At 35.0% G+C, this 18,946-nt stretch overlaps 6 protein-coding genes across 7 annotated transcripts in view; 5 read left to right on the top strand and 1 right to left on the bottom strand.

Annotated features, from left to right (window-relative positions):
- The window catches only part of LOC145315231 (neuronal acetylcholine receptor subunit alpha-7-like), a 39,449-nt gene that overhangs the window by 9,054 nt on the left and 11,449 nt on the right, over positions 1-18,946 (bottom strand). The window lies entirely within an intron of this gene.
- Positions 5,066-9,154, top strand: LOC145314001 (uncharacterized). Its single transcript, XM_080153725.1, has 5 exons — positions 5,066-5,735; positions 6,271-6,386; positions 6,651-6,822; positions 7,290-7,842; positions 8,299-9,154. Exons 1-5 carry the CDS (start codon positions 5,708-5,710, stop codon positions 8,456-8,458), a joined length of 1,029 nt encoding a protein of 342 aa, XP_080009851.1. The 5' UTR covers positions 5,066-5,707; the 3' UTR covers positions 8,459-9,154.
- LOC145315230 (uncharacterized) lies at positions 10,166-11,248 on the top strand. The gene is made up of 3 exons (XM_080155264.1): positions 10,166-10,382; positions 10,609-10,832; positions 11,040-11,248. The coding sequence occupies exons 1-3, from the start codon at positions 10,174-10,176 to the stop codon at positions 11,180-11,182; spliced, it is 576 nt and encodes a 191-aa protein (XP_080011390.1). The 5' UTR covers positions 10,166-10,173; the 3' UTR covers positions 11,183-11,248.
- Positions 11,385-14,124, top strand: LOC145314000 (uncharacterized). 2 transcript variants are annotated; one of them, XM_080153724.1, is made up of 3 exons: positions 11,385-12,692; positions 13,103-13,721; positions 13,975-14,124. In XM_080153724.1, exons 1-3 carry the CDS (start codon positions 12,678-12,680, stop codon positions 14,118-14,120), a joined length of 780 nt encoding a protein of 259 aa, XP_080009850.1. In that variant the 5' UTR covers positions 11,385-12,677; the 3' UTR covers positions 14,121-14,124. The 2 variants fall into 2 exon arrangements, with proteins under 2 accessions (XP_080009850.1, XP_080009849.1); XM_080153723.1 differs by having other exon boundaries at positions 11,385-13,721.
- LOC145312925 (uncharacterized) lies at positions 14,452-16,909 on the top strand. Its single transcript, XM_080152133.1, has 4 exons — positions 14,452-15,753; positions 16,084-16,170; positions 16,654-16,821; positions 16,854-16,909. The coding sequence occupies exons 1-4, from the start codon at positions 14,466-14,468 to the stop codon at positions 16,907-16,909; spliced, it is 1,599 nt and encodes a 532-aa protein (XP_080008259.1). The 5' UTR covers positions 14,452-14,465.
- Positions 16,835-18,888, top strand: LOC145313998 (uncharacterized). The gene is made up of 2 exons (XM_080153722.1): positions 16,835-17,001; positions 17,318-18,888. Exons 1-2 carry the CDS (start codon positions 16,971-16,973, stop codon positions 18,127-18,129), a joined length of 843 nt encoding a protein of 280 aa, XP_080009848.1. The 5' UTR covers positions 16,835-16,970; the 3' UTR covers positions 18,130-18,888.

Raw genomic sequence — 18,946 nt, 5'->3', positions numbered from 1 at the left:
TTATAACATAACAGGTCATATAGATATTATCCAGGTCAATACTGAAACTACAAAACTTACTAGTATCGTTTCTGTAAATAACATTTTTTAGAATTTTAGCTTGTGGAATGTTTGGAGCTCTCGAGTAGAACTTAATTAATAAACACCGATTGGGCGAATTGTAATCAATACGCTTTATATGTTAAAGTCAATATTTTTTAGAATTTTAGCTTGTGGAATGTTAGGTGTCAACATTGTCGTCATAATAAACACTGATTGTAATCAATACGCTTTATTTAAGTTAATTTTAACTGACTAACAGAATATTCTCTGTTCAACATTGATCGTCATAATAAAACTTATTAGTATCGTTCTGTAAATTATTTGTTAATTTTAACTGACTAACATATTTTCTCGGTTCAACATTGTCGTCATAATAAATAATGAAATTTTTTGTATAATCTGTGACTGTTACATCTTGAGATGGAACTCTAGTTGTTCTCCATGGAACTGCAAAGCTCCACACTTCAAAACTGGTTCAACTCCAAAATCCTGAAAAAGAATATTCATTTTTAAATTAAGCAATTAAAGGATTAACAAATCAAAAAGGCCTTACAAAAAGGAAAGTTAACGGTTTTGGGAAAATTTCATGGAGAAAGTAGATACAGCTTGTGTACGTGCCTGCTTATTAGAGAAAGTTTAATTCAGTTATCAATACATAACCAGACTGAGAGAAACTAAGAATGTCTTATAACGGGAATTTGGAGTTATGGTATGAATTAAATAGTCGTATGTTATTTTTAAGAGAGAGTCTAGAGATTAGAGCCAGAACTGACAATGTCGAGATCCAGAGGGAGGTTTGTAAGAGGTTATATCAACATGGATGGATTACTACACATCTTAATCGCTGCCGTCCTTCCCCTCTGCTGCCCGCCGCTGCCCAGGCTGCCGAACTGGCAGCTGTTCTTCACGAAGTAAACATGCACGAGGATGAATGTAATGCTGTTTAGATTTTAATAATATCCTGAATGTACTGTTTCAATAATATAAAGTAGTAAAATCTAATTTTAAATAGCTACCTATCTAGTACATTATTTTTATGTATTAACTTTTGTCTAACCAGTTTAATATCTATCTAATAAATTTAATAATAGCTTAATTGTTAATATAATTTAGTATACAGTTTCATAAAGGTAGTTCGATGTGTGTCTGTGTATATTAACTTCATATTTGTTATGCTTGTATACATGGAAACTACCTTTTGGGGCCGAGGTGTTGCCGTAGTTGCGTGTAGGATTATTCCAACTATCTTTTATTACAAATAATTAAACACTTACTTTTAACGGATGAATTTCTGACGGCAACAGCTTCATGTTGGTCCAAGAAATGTTCCACGGTCGAATTGCGGTCAGCTTATAATCGGAGAATAAACCCAGCTGTGTGCGAAGCTAAACCTGAAAAAGAATATTAATTGAAATATAATTTATATATATTTTTAATATTATTTTACATAAAACACATCTTATAATATCTTTCTATTAAGGGTATAAAAATTCGTTACGCTTAAAACAATCATAAACCTTAAAGGGCGAATATAGGTTGGATATAATATGAGCTTATTTCAAAGGTGCTATTATATAGATTATAATAAATAATTTAAAGATAATGACATATCTAATTGTATTAGTCTGTTTACAGCTTATAAAACCTGTCTAACTCAAGATAATATTATGTAATTAGTGTGGTTCCCTAAGAACTCAAACACTCTACCATCACACAAGGCTTCGTAGCAAGGTTGAATTAAAAAGGCTTCGGTAAAGGATAGTCTTAATAACATGGCCTAAAATATCCATGTTCTTATTAAAATTATTTTAACACTTACTTCTATGTAAACCATTCACTAATTGCAGCGCCCATATATTTTCTCACGAATCTGATTCCTGGTTAAGTCTGAAAAACAATATTAATTGAAATATAATTTGTTAATATTTCTATTATTATTTATATATATTAATAGTAGAATACTTTAAATATTAAGAATAGGATAAAAAGTCGTTCTTATATCATATATCAAAAAGGTTTAAAAAATTATAAAACAAACAGTTTATCGAAGCAGCTTAAAACCATGCGTAAGGTCCTAAATTATATTGATTTTTTATTACATTATTTAAACACTTACTTCTATCTCGCCAATCTTTAATTGCAGCGCCCAAATAGTTATTTCTGATGAATCAGTGTTGCTGAACCTGAAAAACAATATTCAATTTAAATATAATTTATTAATATTTCTTTTACATTCATATATATTAAACCCGGATTATTTAATATTAAGAATAGGATAAAAAGTGTTTCTTAGATCAAATCAAAAAGGCTTAAAAAAGGCTTAAAACAATTATCCTATTATATAAATATATTAATATTGTTCTCTTTTACAACGAAGCTTTTTATTTATTTTAATCTATAGCTGAAACTCAAATTAAAAATAGGATGAGGCCTCGACTTTTCTCTTCCTACTTTAAGTGCCCCTAGAGGCTTCTAAGGGGCATAGCCGCTAGTAAAACTTAAACCGTTAATCGAAGGCAGCCTAAAACCGTACGCTCAAGGTCCTATATTATTAATGTTTTTATATTAAAATTATTTAAACACTTACTTTTACGCAAACCACTCTTTGATTGCAGGGTCCATATACTAACAGCCAAGACTGAAGGTGGACACGTACTTTTTTAAACTTCTGACTATCATCTCTTTGATTGCAGGGTCCATATATCAACACTAACAGCCAAGACTGGTAGACAAGTACTTTTTTAAACTTCTGAATATATAGCTCTCTAGGCGTTCTTAACTGACATTCATATAAATCTTGTGACATGGACCATCTCCTGTCAATCATACTTGGATATAACACGTATTTTCTCTAAGAGACTTGAACTATAACACTCATTGTTTACAATAGTTTTCAATCGGTATAGCGGCATTCATGCACATGCTCTGTACAGGTATACAACTTTATATTGAAAAATATTTCTTTTATATCCATTGCAATATATTTTTTTATATTTTATCGATGATATTTCATTTAAGTCATTGCAAAAATATATTACATTCACATTAAAAAAAATTTACATTAATTTAACTTTCGTAACCCTGTTTTCAGATGATAAAATCAACGTGCTGGACAAAGTTGCCAAACTTTAAAAAACACCTTATGTATATAATATCATTTTAATATTTTACCGGTTAATTAATTAAAACTGCATAACTTATATAATTCATGAAATGTTATTATTCGTTGCAATTTTACGATTAAAAATATAACTGTCTTGCAAAGTGTTTTGCCACCTATTCAATCTGTATGTTGGCAACCGTAACTTTCCATCGGCGCAATAATTCAACTGGACTATATGACTACGGTGCATTTTTGTATTTTAGTAATCATTTTTAGTGAAATTACAGTGAATTTTGAAGTTAATATGTATCATTCTGTTTTATAATTCAAATTTTATCATTAATTATTGAAAATTCTTTCTAAAATATTCTTCGTATTCGTTTTTTCTCCCATTTTTGGGACTCTTTTTAGCTTACGTAATATACAGGACTTTTTTAAATGTAAAATTAATAAATATATGTCTTGCACCGTAGTATAAACGGATTGTCGCAAATATAGGAGTACAATTATAAGAATGAAACTACTTTTTTGGCCCAGAGGTGCCGGAGGCACTGGCTAAAAATAACTGTTTTTAATCTTATGCTTTTAGATTTTTATATTCGTAGAAAACCATGCATATAATACGATATGCTAGTTACCTAGTTTTTTTGCGTATGAATGAGAACACCTGTTCCTATCCACCGGATTCGAATGAATACGAGCTATTTTTATTTTGTAATTTTTTATTTCTTAAATATTCTACCTTTTCAGATAGTTCTGAATAACAGGCTATTCAAGTCAATCACCTGGGTACGCGTACATCATAATAACAGGTATGGGTGTATATTAGCTGTATAAGATTTATTTTTTTTCTCCTGTTACAAAATTTGTTTTAAATAAATAGGGGGGGGGGGGGAAGTTTTGACACATTTGCGTAAACAGGGAGTATAGGCTTTATCTTTGGACTGAGAGTATAGGTTATTAGGGATAAAATCATTCTTATATGATGAATTTTCCCAAGTTTTAATATTTTTTGGATAGGCCTCCAGGTTCCGGAGCTCCAGGCCTTCCCCCCCCCCCCCCTTGTTTAAGGACAAATAAAATACCGGAAAGTTAAAAAACATTAATCACACCCCTCCCAAAAATAAACAAGACAAACAAAATAATCATTCCTCAAATTAGGATGGATCCATACCAATACCACGAGCTGCATGACAGATGGGACGCCCTCATGGTTAGGATGTTGAGACTCTTCTCCAAGTTAAATATTCGAGTTCAAGAAGAATCATGTGGCATTGATGACGCTGCTGAAATAGTAAAACTGTTATACCATCACGGTTGGGTAGAGACACAATTAAAGAAGAATGAACCTATGCCCGAGAATCTCTACGAGAACGAGAGACCCCGCCTGGATGATACCGAGAGATATGTCATTGACCATGAAGCCGACTGTGCACCTTTCCTCACCAACGTCAGCCCTTTTTTCTAAATAAAACCCAGAGTAACAAGGTAAAAACTACGAAATTATTGCAGGGGTGTATATTCTGCTCCGGGGGGGGGGGGGAGGGGAGGGGGAAAAAAGAAATAAGTGGATCAATGATGGAAGTTGCTTCAAATCACCTGCTCTTGTTCATGGCTAGTTGTCTTTTGTAGCAGGGGAAAAAATTGTTTTTAACCAAAAAATGTTTCAGAATTCTTTGAGTTTTTTCATTAAAAAACGCTTTAGTTTTCTCATTTTTAATTCAATGTTCTTTCCTTTCAGGGAAGAGAAAGGAGAAGCTAGGAGAAGCCGAGCTCGCCGCCGGCGATTTCATCCAGCCTCCGGATATCCATGCTGAAAGCGAAATTTAATTGTAATTTGTGGCGTTATCCTCTTAGAAAATTTTGTTTGTATTATTTAACTCCCCATCCCCCCCCCCCAAACTAAATTGCTGGGTTAGGTTAGGCTAGGTTAAGTTATACGGCTAGGTAGAGGCCAGGCGCCGTTTTTCTAGGGGGGGGGGGGGTATTTCCTAAGAGGATAACATCATTTTGTTCTTTCAGAACATTTACGTTAACCTCTCTTTGATTGCAGCGCCCATATATTTTAGAATTAAGTACCCATGGTGACAGTGATCGAGCCCCACTGGTCGTGCAGATATATAATTTCCTGCATATAAACATTAATAAACATTATTTACCCCTAAAGCCGACGATTACGTATGCACGTGTACAGTTTTTTAAGCTTCTGGCTATAGCTCTCTAGGAGATCTTAATTGATATGTTTTATTTTTTGTTTTTGTTTTTTGATATTTTTGTTATGTTGTTTTATATTATTTATTATTATTTATTTTATAGCAAATTAACAAATTTTCTGGGTTCAACATTGTTGTTATAATAAAACTCCATGCAACTGCAGAATTCTGCAAAAGTCACGACCAGTGGGGCTCGATTATATATGCGTTCGTCGGCTTTTCAGGGAAGGCAGGAAATTTATATAGGTATTATCCAGGTCAGGACTGGAACAAACAAAATTTTATGTATATATTGTATATAGTTATTTTTTTCAAAGTAAAAAAATGTCAGACCAACGCTGGATGACGTATGTATAATTGGATCACAATTTTGATAGGTAAGTTTAATTAATTTTATAGACAATCAAAGAATAAATAAGGGTATTTTCTTATGTTTGTAACTCTAACTCTTTATTTTGTGAGTTCCTTTGACATTTAATTTTGGTTTCAAAAAGTGTCACTCCCCCCCCCCCCCCCCTTTTTTGCTTTCTCCTTCTTTCGTTATATGTAAACAAGTAATAACCTTATTATTATAACCAGGGGTGTATATTCTGCACAAGATTTATTTTTTTTCCCCTGCTACAAAATTTTTTATTTTTTTTCCCCCCTAGATTTTTCTGAAAAAGTAGGGGGGGAAATAGAAAAATATTTAAAGAACTCTATATTTCATTTATTTTATCCCTCCTACCACACATTTTTTTAGTTTTTTTAACCAAGGAGGGGGGCAAAATGGAAAAAATGTTTTCAGTTTTCTTAATTTTTACATTTTTTTTTCCTCCAACCACTTATTTTTTATTCCCCCCCCCCCCCCCTGAGCAGGGGATCCCATGCAGAATATACATCCCTGATTATAACATATACTTCTTATTTCAGGAGTTACCTATACACCCCTGTTAGACGTTATTGAAATGGGAGACAATTTGATTGGTACACTCTCTAAAGCTCTACTGAAGCGTATAAGAAGTGGAGATAAGACGAAAAATGTACAGGTGACTTTTTACAACTAATTATTTCTACATATTTAAGATGAGACCTTACTTTTCATTACTGTACTTAAAGTATAATCTATGCTCGACTTTAATTTCTATTTTTCACTTGCAGTCAGCGCACTATAAACATGCTTGCTCTTACACCAGTATAGTCATATGTACTGTAATCAATTGACACGTGTAGCTTGCCCAAATAACGATCCATAACAACTCCCCTATATTATTTTAAATAAGTAATTCACTAATTATGTAATCTTTTTCCAGTTGCAGCATAAACTGAGGTCCATAAGAAAACTCTTCTGTAAGGTAACGAGAACCAGAAAATGGCGCATGCAGAAACATCAACAAAGTGAAGACAGTCAGCCATTACTAGAAGAAGAACAGCAGGAGGATTTGATGGATGTGGAATATGAGAACGAAACTGCATCGTCAAAAGGTAACCTACAATATCTGTAATATAAAGTAGAACGATGTCGGTCTGTCTGTTTGTTGTTTGTTTGTCCAAATTCCCACAAACATTGTCTCCCAATTTTTGTTTTTTATTTTCCTTTCAATCTAAATTTCAAACAATTGGTTTGATCAAACGTTAGTTAAGTTTGTCTCAAGATATCCTTGTTCCAGGGGTGTATATTCTACATGGGATCCCTTAACCTAACCCACCTTCACCCACTCTCTACATTTATCTACTTTTTCTGGAATTTTTAATTTTTTAACTTTCTAATTTGACTAGTTTTTCTTTACGGCATTATCCTTATACTAAAGTAACAGGATGTCTGTGTGTCTGTTCAAAAGGATCTTGCTAACCGCTGAACCGATTGGGTTCTCCTTTACAGGGTACCTTCACATAGGTCCCGGGAAGGTTTATAACTATAAAACACCATGTTTAACATCGTATTTTTTTAGGTAAAGTTTGTACAGGCTGCAATACCAACTTCACAAAGGAAACCGAAAGTATATGTTATCAATGCTACGCAAACCAAGTTTTGGAGCGATTAAATAACAATCCTGAAGAAACAAACTACATTAATATTGTTGTAGACAATATTAACAACAATAATACCAACGATAATAATGATGCAGACAATGACAGCATTCAAGATGCTGAGGACTGGGACCACGTCGAATTGTTTGATATACCTGAAGATTATTTTGACCCAGATGATGACGATGACCCTGATGACGAACCTGATGGCGAACCTGATGGCGATCATGACGGGGATCGCTTCAAACATCTTACAGAACTTGAGAAAGAAATTGTTAATGATTTCAGAAGCGTTTGTGTTCTAGACAACCCCATCTCTCACAACAAAGTTAGAATCATCCTGGCGATTCTGAAACGCTCGTGTATTTTCAAATTTCCGTCATATAATACATTATTCAAACCCAAATACAAAGTTGAAATCAAAGAAAACAAATATAATCCTACAAATGCTCCTGGTTCACTGATTGAGTGCAGGTATGTTTATATACGATTTAGAAAGCGTAGCATTTCTATAATCATTACCAGAATTTCCGTACGCCATTTTAAACATGTCGATTTTTCTCCTTTTTTAACAACAAACTTTGGTTTATTGCTTCCTGCGACAACTTGAGAACAATATTATAAGCGAAGCCACTCTATAATTAATTCCTTAAAATTTAAGTATGTGCATAAACCTTATCCTTCTTGAAGTATTTTTTTTTAACAAATTTACTTACATTCAATTTTGGTTCGACTTTAATATTTTTAAATTCAGTTCAGATACTTCACAATTGTTAATGTCCGTTTGTCGTACCGTTACAGTGCTTTGGTTTTTATGGATGTTGTCACCCTTGTTCCATTACTTTTCATCGTAATATTATTTGGAGCCCGATGGTGCAAAATTTCTTTGAATTGTGCAAGTTTTAGTTAAAAATATATTTCTTTTTCCAGATTCCCTACCTATGAGATCCTCCAAGACGCCATCACAGACTTTAAACGGTTGAATGGACAACAGGCCGTTGATGATCATATAACTTTTGACATCTCGGGCGACGGAGTGAAAGCAGCTCAGGGATCTCATATCTCCTATTATACTGTCTGGATTAGGTAAGTAATTAATATATTGTGGATTTGAAAGGGTTGGGTTGGGATAAAGTTCTTTTCATATACAGCATGACCCTCGAAAAAATATTTTTTAGGATTGGCAGCCTATATTTCAAAGGATATCAAAATATTTGTTTTACATCAATTGACAGCCCAGATTTTTAAAGCCAAAGTTTAGGAAACCATTCAATAAACAAATAAGAAAGAAAACTAAGTTTACAATTGATACTTTTTTCTATTGCATACATATATAAAAATCTGTCTTACTGTATACCAGGACTTAATTAATACCATAAGTAAACCTAGTTTTTACCACTTTTACGGTAAAATTTTACCAGCCTTTACGTTTTATAAATCAGTGACTACAATTTTAAGTCTAAGGTATTAAATGCTATTATTATTAATTCTTCTTTATTATTTCAGGTTATTCTTCAACAAGGATTTCAGTGTTATATTGCCAGTCAGCATATTTGAGAAGACGAGGAGGCGTCCCTACAGTTACAACTTTCTGGATAATGTTACCCGATTCATCAACAAACTAATTCAAGAAGGATTACCTGGACATACCTTTCAATGTAGAACCATCATCCACGATGCCGTTGCCAGAGCCGATGTATTCGGCATTCTTGGCCATGGATCAAAAAATGGATGCCCACACTGTGACCTTCCAGGGATGGCTTTTTCACAGACTTATCTCCGTCAAAAGAACTTGGTATTGTTCGAATCAATGAATGTATTTTACCCCAGTGACAGTCAAAATATGGGTACGCCGAGGTCTGACGAGAAATTCCGCAAGTTAGAGGAAAATAATCAGAACATGAAAACCAGTTTTTCTGAGCTTGACCCGAGCTTGGATTTAATACAAGATACCCCCAGTGATCCGATGCACGCGTTGCACCTGGGCTATGTAAAGAAAGTGATGACGTACCTGAAGAAAGGACGTAATAGTTATCCAGAATTGGAAGAAGAAGACTTAGTTCAAATGGAGAGAATTACAGGGATGTACTGCATTTGACTAAAGAAATGACGCGTAAAATAGGTGTTTTCTTCGCGCATTTCTCGGCACTGCGATAAAATTCTGCATTTTTAGATTTATGTCTATTACACATTATTTGTACGCCTTGTTATGCCGCTTAAAAGAGTGTTAGTTTGAAAAGTTTAAAGAACTTAAATTTTGAAAATTTTCTCCTTATCACCCATATTTTACCATGAACTGCAGTAACTCCAATTATAGATGAAATCAACGATCAATTGAAGCTTGTTGGCGATTTTGATCGCGTTCCCCGTACGTCCATCATGCGCCTGACAGAGAAGAAGCTAGCCCTCAATTTGAAAAGTTCTGAATTCAAAGTACTGGGCTTTTACCATATGATATTTTATGCAGAGGTAGGTTTTTACCATATTATAATCTTTTTAGAATTTAAAGCTTATTTCAGTTTCATTATATTGTATAGCAATAACATTCTTTTTAAATTTGCGCACGTGTGCTATATTATATATATATTTCTATTGAGGAGGGTGGACTTCCAATAAGTATATAGGGCGAAGCCCCTAGAGGCTAGGGGCGAAAGAGCTAGTTTTACCTTAAATTATTACAATGTTTTTTTTTTCCAGTTGGCAAATCTTAAAGATGAACAATGTCTGATATGCAAGTTTTTATTCCACATATTGCGCAGTCTCGAAGAGCATATAACAACTGAACGTGTGGCTGAGCTCAAGACCATGATAATGGTCCTGAACTCAAAATTGGCGGAGATGTACGGCGAATCGTGCTTGAGTTACAATACTCACATGCTTTACCATATGCCGGAACATGTCCGCCGATTTGGACCATCCATGGCGTTCAGTTGTTATGCTTTCGAAAGTGCCAATCATGTGATATCAACTTACATCCGAGGATATAATTTTGGCCTTAAAGAGGTTTCAAACAGGTAATACTATTTTTTTTTAGTTGAGTTCCTTTGACTTTTAGTTTTGGTTTCAAGAAGTGTCACTTCTCCCCCCCCCCCCACTCTTTACAAATTTTAATGTAATTTTTAAAAATGTAACATAACTTTCTTTCCGTGTATTGCTGATCAAACACTTAAGCTATAACGATTTCACCAGCAACATACCTTTCCGTTTAACAGCCATTAATGACATAAATGACATATTTAGATTGTTGATATTTCACACAGTGAAACCGTACATAAATGAAAAGCTGGCTGTCAGGGGAAAAAGGAATGCCAACAAACGAAAGTTCGAAAGTAATCAATTCTATACAGACTGCCAAGACCTCTACTTTGTCCCAGACTGCCGTCGTGATAAAACAGTATGGTTGGTCCACAAAGTGAGGACATTTTTTCCGGCATACACCTTTCCTGAAGATTCCAGAATAATAGGTAGGGGTGTATATTTTGCACATGATTAATTGTTGTATAGAAATATTTCATGAACTATACATTTCATCTAATTCCTTTTTAACCTACCACAATTTATTTGTAATTCTCTTATCATGCCAGGAGGAGAGTGTGGTAAAGGGGGGGTCTAGGAAATATGAATTAAGTTTTATGGTTTTAAACACTGAAAATATACACCCCTGGTATTAGGAGTAGGCAAGACTGACGATCCCGAAGACTATAGCCATCCTCCAACACAACTAGCCTCCAACCTACTGAAGTACAGAGTAGCACATATCTCCGTACACCTGTTGCATCAAGATGTCTCCATCGTAATTCCTATCGGAATTTAATTTTGTACATTGAAAGCAGAGAAAGGGGGGGGGGGGAAATGACACTTTTTGAAACCAAAACTAAAAGTTCCATATTGGACCCTTATAAAACAACTGCCATGCAAAATGACAGATCTGTAACTGTTTCTTTAGTTCAGTTCCTTTGACTTTTAGTTTTGGTTTCAAAAAGTGTCACTTCCCCCCCCCCCCCCCTTTTGTTATAATATGTATGTAAAATGTTGTAAAATTCAACTGAAGGCCCTTCCCTCTTTATTTGGAATTTATGTGAAATGTACTTTAAAATATTTTTTTCATTAAAATTATTTTTTATAGCTAATTTTAAAAAAGGCATGTCAACTTAATTTAGCAAAACCCTACCTTTTTGGCCATCGATGGGTATGAAGTTAAAGTGTTATAAGTCTAGTCTGTAATTTGAAAGAGTACATGTTTGCAATTTAATTTAATTTTACATAAAATTTTAATTTCTGTCTACACATTTCAGATTTAAAACTATGCAAATTGCCCATGCCAACGACCTGGATACAACAGCGTAATTTCGACTGGCAATTGACCAAGCTAGATCCCAAAATGACGAGGACTGGAAAGAGTGCTAGTTCTGTAAAGGTAAAAATTATATTTAAGGCCTAATTTACTATTGTACAAATTGCTGCTACCCTTCGCTCTTAAAACTTATAAATTCGCATGTTACCGGATCGAAAGGAAAACCTTATCGGTTCATGCTTAACAGACCACAAAAGATTATTGACCAAGTATAATTATTTATTAATTTTCCACAGTGTGTTTAACATTTGATATTAGTAATTAAAATTCTAGGGGCGTAGCCACTGCTATCTAATATCTTATTATGCATTGTAAATACAACAATTATTTCTTGCTTTAGAACAACAAGCCTACTGGAGGTGGCAAACCTAATGGAAGTGCCAGAGGTGTAAGTGCCAAAGCTGCAAATGCCAAACCTGGAAGCAACAAATCTACTGGAGGTGGCAAAGGTACAACAGCAAAGGTAGAATTTTAAGTTTTATTGTTATCGGTTTTTGGTTTGTTGGTGTTTTGTTGTTAAACTAAACTTACTAACATGATGTCTGTTTGTGGGTTGGTACCAACAAATCTCGTTAACCGTTGAACAAATTGGGTCCCTCTAACCATATAACTTAACCTAGCCTAACCTAACACAGTCATTTTGTCGGGAGAGGGGGGGGGGAGGGTAAAGTTTTAAAAAATAGAAGAAAAAAATTAGGATAATGCCGGTGTTGTTTAAAACTATAATCCTCGGTAAGTAATGCTTTACAATAATTATCTATATTATTTTTAGAACACAACTAGAACCACAACATCTCCAATAAGGCCAATAAATATTACCCCACCTCCATCTCCACGGGCACGGCACCACTCCGCGAGTCAACGGACCGCGAGAGTTGTAGTTCCTCCTGCAACATCATCACGATCCCAGTCCCAGTCATCACGACCCCAGGGATCATCTGGCCCTTCTGGTGAGATGGAAGAAAGCGAGGTATTATTTTTATTTCATTTTGTCATCCAGAGGATACAAATTACAATTATTTAGGATATATATCGACTTAGCCTGGAAAAAATAACTTGTAAGATTTGACTAAATTTTTGGTAAACATTGACCAATAAAAATTTACCTTGTAAATTTTTACAAACAAGTTGGTCAAATTTTACCAAGTTGATTTTTTGGTCAAAGTCCAAAAATCTGGACTTAGCCTAAAAATTTACCTTGTCAATTTTTACCAAAAAGTTGGTCAAATTTTACCAAGTTTTTTTGTTTGTCAAAGTCCAAAAATGATGGAAGATGCTTAGGATCACTTGCTCTTGTTTGTGGATAGTCTTCTTTTCTACCACGTAGTTTTTAAAATACCAAGACTTGAAAATATGTGGTTTAATATGTTTAATTTTAAGGATTTGTTCACCGGGGCCGTTATGAACCAAATTCAGAACCAATTTCAGCAGCTACGTACTTTCTTGACCTCACAAATGAAAAATCAAATAGAGCCCATTAATGCGTCCATCAGAAACTTGGTAAACAAAACGTCCACAAACCATGAATTAGTGAAGAATGAAATCAAAGACCTGCAAGACAGTGTATCAAGAGATATGGCTGAAAATACTGTAACCCTGACAACAGAAATGAAGAAAACCGGCAAAATTGTGGAAACCTTGGTGACTGATCTAAGAAGACTGACCAATGTGGATGAGCTTGATGAGGAGGAGGCGAATAAAGGGCCTAGTGAGAATCAGGATGTTGTCGTGGACCAGATTTTCTCACCAGAATTTTACAAAGAAAGAATAAAGAACCATGACCCCTTGGAAAAAGATGGTTATATGCGAAGAGAAGAAATTGTCTTTTTCATCCAAAATTTCGAAGACTCACTGAAAGTGGATAAAGGCTGGCAAACCTTACTGAAAGTATGCCGAGACATCATAACCTTCCTATATGTCGTGTTCGAGCAGTTCACCTTTGACGCCCGCATCACCGCTGCCTTTTGGACTGCTCCGGAACTTATTGATGACGAAACTGGTAAGTAAATATTATTTTGTAAATTTGACATGATGAGAAAACGTTTAAAACAGGGAGAAGGGAGGTGGGGGCAAGGGAAATAAACCGAATAAAAGGGGCATTCCTATTCTTGCTAGCAGGTGACCATGTACAATAATCTTTTTATATATATATTTTATTTGTGAAAATAAATCTTGTGCAGAATATACACCCCTGGTACAATAATAAACATGTACCTATGCATAGTTAATTGAAAATTTCATTATTATTTCAGTGGAACGTTTCTTGGATCATTGTAAGTTAGTGCTTAACGAGACGTACCTACATGAAGCTATCCCACCAAATTTGTGGAGAACAGGAACCTATGTGTCTTCAAGCGACCTTTTTCTAGTGAGGAACCACATACAAGCTTGTAGGTAATTCAATTATTTATCGCATCTATTCCGCGTCTATTAAATGTGAAAGTGGTAGTTTCACAAAATGCATTTCAATGTTCTTTAGTTAAAAAAGTAGTTTCACGAAATGTTAACTGCATATTGTATTCTTGTTAAATTGTTAAACTACATTTCTATGGCATATGTTTCAAAGAATTTCAATTTTGTACCATGTATTTTTTTATGTGGCAAGACTTTTAGTTCATCTTTTCTTGATATATGTTATATGTTATATATTGAGACTGTTTTGATATAAACCCTTTTTTTATCTAGGTTCAAGCGCAATTTCGAACACACTTTTAAAAAGGACGCGACTGGTTTTTGTGAAAATATGAAGAGGGCCGAAGATTATATGATTGCTAATGAGGATCCTGTCTGCTGGAGGTTATTTCGAGGGCTGGTAACGCGAAAACAAGAACGCGCATTGTCAACCCCCCTCTACAAGTATGAACAGGTTTTTGAAATCAAGCCAAGCAAGGAGACAAGCAATAAGAAAGGCAAGAAAGACAAGAAAGACAAGAAAGACAAGAAAGACAAGAAAGACAAGAAGGAAAAGCCACAGAAACGATCAGCCTTACAGATGTGTGAATTGTATCTGGCCCCTGCAGAGATACAAAGAATTAAGCGGCATATTAAACCGAAGACAATCACAACTTCAACACCAGGTGTTACAGCCGAAGACAAGAAATTTTACTACATGTTAGGTGCCCACTCAATGGGTTGCTTACCCCACGAAGTTCAAGGAAAGAACCAGATTTACTTGAAAAGAAACAATGACAGGTCGAGTACTACATTTCAGATCAAAAATTATGCAGACATTGGGAATGCAAAGAAATCCAAGCAATTTTTCAAGACAGTCCATAGTGATAAGAAGGTTATACAAAGAGCTGTAATGTATTATTCGTACGCCACAAACAATTTGAAACCAGAAATGAGTGAAGAACAGACAAAGATTCACAATGCCAGTGAGAAAGCAACAAAAATTTCCAGAAATAGAAAGATCGGAAGAATGAACACCACTGCTGATGAATCCACTGCTGATGATTCCACTGCTGATGATTCCACTGCTGATGATTCCACTGCTGATGAATCCACTGATGGTGAAGACAATGATGGTGGAGGCAATGCTGTTGAAGACAATGATGCTGAAGGCAATGCTGTTGAAGAAAATGGTATGGAAAACATTGCTGATGAAGAAAGCAACAATGGTGAGGAGCTTGTAATTGATGACGGAGGCGACGACGTTGAAATGAATTCAAATGATGATCAGATTGGGAATGAGTTACGCATACCACCCGCGGAGAATCCAGCAGTAACTCCAGAACCAGTAAAGCAACCAGTAAAGCCACGTAGGTTATATGAAGATCCAATTGTCAACAGCCAGTCCAATAATAAACCCAAAGTAAATGTATTTGAAAACATCACAAGCTCCAAAAGGAAGAAGCATGGAAAGGGCTCGAAAAAGTCGAAGAAGATAATTATTTCTGAAACAGACGATGAGGGCCAAAATGTGGGAAATCTTGATGATACAGTGCCAATGCAAGATGATGAACCACCACCAAACTTTCCACCACTGCAAAGACAGAAAGAATTTTATGGACGAAATAATTCAATCACAGGTACATATTTGTTGAACATTAATTATTATTTATAAGTTTTATCTTTCCTCGTATTGTGTATATACTGCACAAGATTTTTTTTCCTCTGCTACTAATTTTTTTTAAATTTTTCTTCCCCCCCCCCTAGTTTTTTTTCACCAAGTAGGGGGAAAATTGAAAAATATTTAAAGAACTCTATGATTTATTTATTCTATCCCTCCTACAACACATTTCCTTTTAAAATTTTTTTTTCAACCAAGTAGGGGGGGTGGGGGGGTGGAAAAAATGTTTTCAGTACTTGCTTTTTGTTTGGAAACGTATAAAATTAATGTATAAATTAATTATTTACAGGCAACAGTAACGAGAGACAGGTGACTGGAAAGGCAACAAGTGTCGTGGAGGAAAGCAGCAGTGATGAGAATGATGAGGATGCCGAAGGTATTGTTATTTATAGTTTGAAAAACGTAGGAACTGTATCACCTAAATTTAAGTTTATTAATATTTTAGTTGAGAAGTAGTCTTAGATAAAAACCCTGTGGATTAATTTTGTTTTAAGGGAAACTTCGTACAGGCCCTGACAGGGTTTTAGGCTAAAATTTGTATGGGCGCAGCCGCTATCTATAATACTAAGTAGCTTAATGTCTGTCCGGCCGTCAGAAGCTTAAGATCTCAGTAACCACTGAATCGATCGAGGTTACGGTAAAATTTTACCACCTTTTAAATCGTATAGGCTGGTAAAATTTTACCATAAAAGTGGTAAAAACTAGGTTTTTTATGGTATTAATTGTATCCTGGAGATCGGATTCTACTCTTCTGTGTATTGGTCCTGCGGTGATTTTAAGCTATTTCCTTGGAGGGGGGGGGGGGGGGGGTTGGGTAACATTTATACTATTTGAAATAATGACTATAATAATTATTTAGATGATGTGCCGATCATTCCAAAGAAGAACCGGGAGCGAAGGCAAACCGCATTGGAAGCCGAAGCAAAAACCAAGAGAAGTTTACAGCTGGACTCAAATGAACCATCATTCGAGGTGGATAACGAAGATGACGGAAACGAGAGTGACGAAATTTTGGAGGTTGAGGACAGTGAGGGCAAGAATGACGGCAATGCAAGTAAGGAAATTCGGATACATCCATGTGGAATAATATTACCCAAACTTGCCATTATAATTGAAAACCACACGGGTCATTATGAGGTTGTTGCAGTAGGCTCAAATGTTTCTATATACAACCAAATGGAAATTTTAGAACTCATCAACATTGACGGTAAGTTACAGGTCTTAATGTAATAAATGGGGGGGGGGGGGGGGTGGGCGAAAGTGACACTTTTTTGGGGCTTTTATTGGCGGTTCTCGGCGGTGGCGACGCCGTTTCTTCACAGTTCCATATTGTACCCCTATAAAGCAACTGCCAATGCAAAATTCCCCCTTTTATCTTTGATTGGCATATAAATATAGGGTAAAAAATATTGCTTGTTTTCATTTGAATCTGATTAATAGTAACTAATGTTCATATAGGTATGGAAATAATATTGAAGCTACAATTATGTACATTTGCTTTAACATTTTTTATTTCTTTGTAGGAGAAAAAGCAAAGTGGAAAAAAGATGAAGAAGAAGGTGATTTAATTTCTGACATCAAAGAAGAAGCACCAGAAAGTGATGATACAGATCAAGGTCATCAATCAGACCCAGACACTGGAACTGGCAGTAGTAGTAGTAGTGAAGAAGAAGAAGATGAACGCAGGCCAAAAGCAAAAGTGGCCCAAAAGCCAAAGCCTACCAAAGAAGTTCCTAAACGTCCCAGAAAACAAACAAAATTTCCATCAACGAATCAAATTGAAGCGGTGTTGTACAGAAACCAGAGCAGAGCAAGCACGAGCAGAGCACAAAATGAAAGCCGGGAATATGCTGAAAGTTGCGGAGGCACATCAAATCCTGATGAAGACGTAAACCCAGAACCAGGTTGTAGTTATAGTCAACTCAGTGCAGAGCCAGGTTGTAGTAATAGTCAACTCAGTGAGCAACCTAACCAAATTAGGATGCAGCAAATGTTGAACAGAACAAATACACATTTGCCCGATTTCGGCCAGCGTGGTGAGACTCGGACAAGAAGAGATGCCAACAAACGAGTAAAGGCCAACATGAAGAGGCAAAGATTGTGGGAACAGGGAATCAGGCCTGAAGATGAAGAGTTAGAGAAGAAGAAAAGATCAAGCTCCAGACCACCACAGAGAGCAAGTTCTCAACAATGTTCTCAGAACATAAACAATTACAGTATCTTTGGCAGCTACATTACAGCTGATTCGGGAAAGGGGTGTATATTCTGCACAAGAAATATTGTTTGTCCACGGCTAAAAATTTTTAAAATTTACAAATGTTTTCAGTTTTCTTAATTATTACCTTTTTTTCTTACCTCCATCTATTTATATTTAATGAAATATAATATACATCCCTGTGCAGACTTGGAAAAAATATTACACATCCGAACCATGTAGAATATACATCCCTGGCAGAATGGAGACAAGTATTATTCGTCGGAACTTTCGTCTGAAAACGAAGTACAAGACGAAGAACAAGACGAAGAACAAGACGAAGAACAAGACGAAGACCTGATAGCTCCCAGTCAATCCCAATAATTCCAGGACTTTACGTATATATATATTTATATGTAATTTTTTTTTATGTCATAAGTTTCATCTTCAACTTTTTTTTATAATATCTAGAAAGGAGTAGTTTCCCAAAATGCATTTGAAGTTAATTTAGTGAACCGTATATTTGAACCTGTTTAAATGTGTTTAAACTTTATTTATATGGCATAAATTTGAAGAAAGTTAAATTTTCTACCACGTACTTTTACCATCTTAACAAAGAAAAATATGCAATTCACAAAATTAAGTTCAAATGCATTTTGTGAAACTACCCCTTTCCACCAATTAAGTTTAATGAGCTTAAAGTTAAGAGCTTAAACTGAAAATTTTTTGTTGTATAATCTGTTGCATTTTTTGTAATTCAGTATATAGCAGTTGTAGTTTACCCCCTAAACTAAGGAAAAAAAGTATTCACAACTAGCTTTTGTTAATTTTATATATTTGTTTAATTTTGTATATAAATATTATATATATGACAGTTATCGTAGGGAATGTTTTAATTAATACGGTGGTAGATTTCCATGGTAAAATCAGTAATGTTTCTGTGCTGTAATTAAAAAAG

This window comes from Acartia tonsa, chromosome 3, assembly GCF_053477335.1.
Source record: "Acartia tonsa isolate MP-2025a chromosome 3, ASM5347733v1, whole genome shotgun sequence".
Taxonomy (NCBI): domain Eukaryota; kingdom Metazoa; phylum Arthropoda; class Copepoda; order Calanoida; family Acartiidae; genus Acartia; species Acartia tonsa.
The sequence above is the reverse complement of the archived record's forward strand: the minus strand, read 5'-3'. Positions and strand labels throughout refer to the sequence as shown.

What these genes read in the sequence shown, in the direction of transcription:
- LOC145314001 (XM_080153725.1), top strand. Translation starts at nt 5,708, where the DNA reads ATGTATAATTGGATCACAATTTTGATAG. An exon ending in TTGGATCACAATTTTGATAG is followed by an intron (nt 5,736 to 6,270) that starts GTAAGTTTAATT and finishes TTCTTATTTCAG; the next exon opens with GAGTTACCTATACACCCCTG. An exon ending in CGAAACTGCATCGTCAAAAG is followed by an intron (nt 6,823 to 7,289) that starts GTAACCTACAAT and finishes GTATTTTTTTAG; the next exon opens with GTAAAGTTTGTACAGGCTGC.
- LOC145315230 (XM_080155264.1), top strand. Translation starts at nt 10,174, where the DNA reads ATGATAATGGTCCTGAACTCAAAATTGGCGGAGATGTACGGCGAATCG. An exon ending in CTTAAAGAGGTTTCAAACAG is followed by an intron (nt 10,383 to 10,608) that starts GTAATACTATTT and finishes TGACATATTTAG; the next exon opens with ATTGTTGATATTTCACACAG. An exon ending in TGAAGATTCCAGAATAATAG is followed by an intron (nt 10,833 to 11,039) that starts GTAGGGGTGTAT and finishes CCCTGGTATTAG; the next exon opens with GAGTAGGCAAGACTGACGAT.
- LOC145312925 (XM_080152133.1), top strand. Translation starts at nt 14,466, where the DNA reads ATGAAGAGGGCCGAAGATTATATGATTGCTAATGAGGATCCTGTCTGC. An exon ending in ACGAAATAATTCAATCACAG is followed by an intron (nt 15,754 to 16,083) that starts GTACATATTTGT and finishes AATTATTTACAG; the next exon opens with GCAACAGTAACGAGAGACAG. An exon ending in GAATGATGAGGATGCCGAAG is followed by an intron (nt 16,171 to 16,653) that starts GTATTGTTATTT and finishes ATAATTATTTAG; the next exon opens with ATGATGTGCCGATCATTCCA.
- LOC145313998 (XM_080153722.1), top strand. Translation starts at nt 16,971, where the DNA reads ATGGAAATTTTAGAACTCATCAACATTGACG. An exon ending in AGAACTCATCAACATTGACG is followed by an intron (nt 17,002 to 17,317) that starts GTAAGTTACAGG and finishes ATTTCTTTGTAG; the next exon opens with GAGAAAAAGCAAAGTGGAAA.
- LOC145314000 (XM_080153723.1), top strand. Translation starts at nt 13,076, where the DNA reads ATGTGGTTTAATATGTTTAATTTTAAGGATTTGTTCACCGGGGCCGTT. An exon ending in ACTTATTGATGACGAAACTG is followed by an intron (nt 13,722 to 13,974) that starts GTAAGTAAATAT and finishes TTATTATTTCAG; the next exon opens with TGGAACGTTTCTTGGATCAT.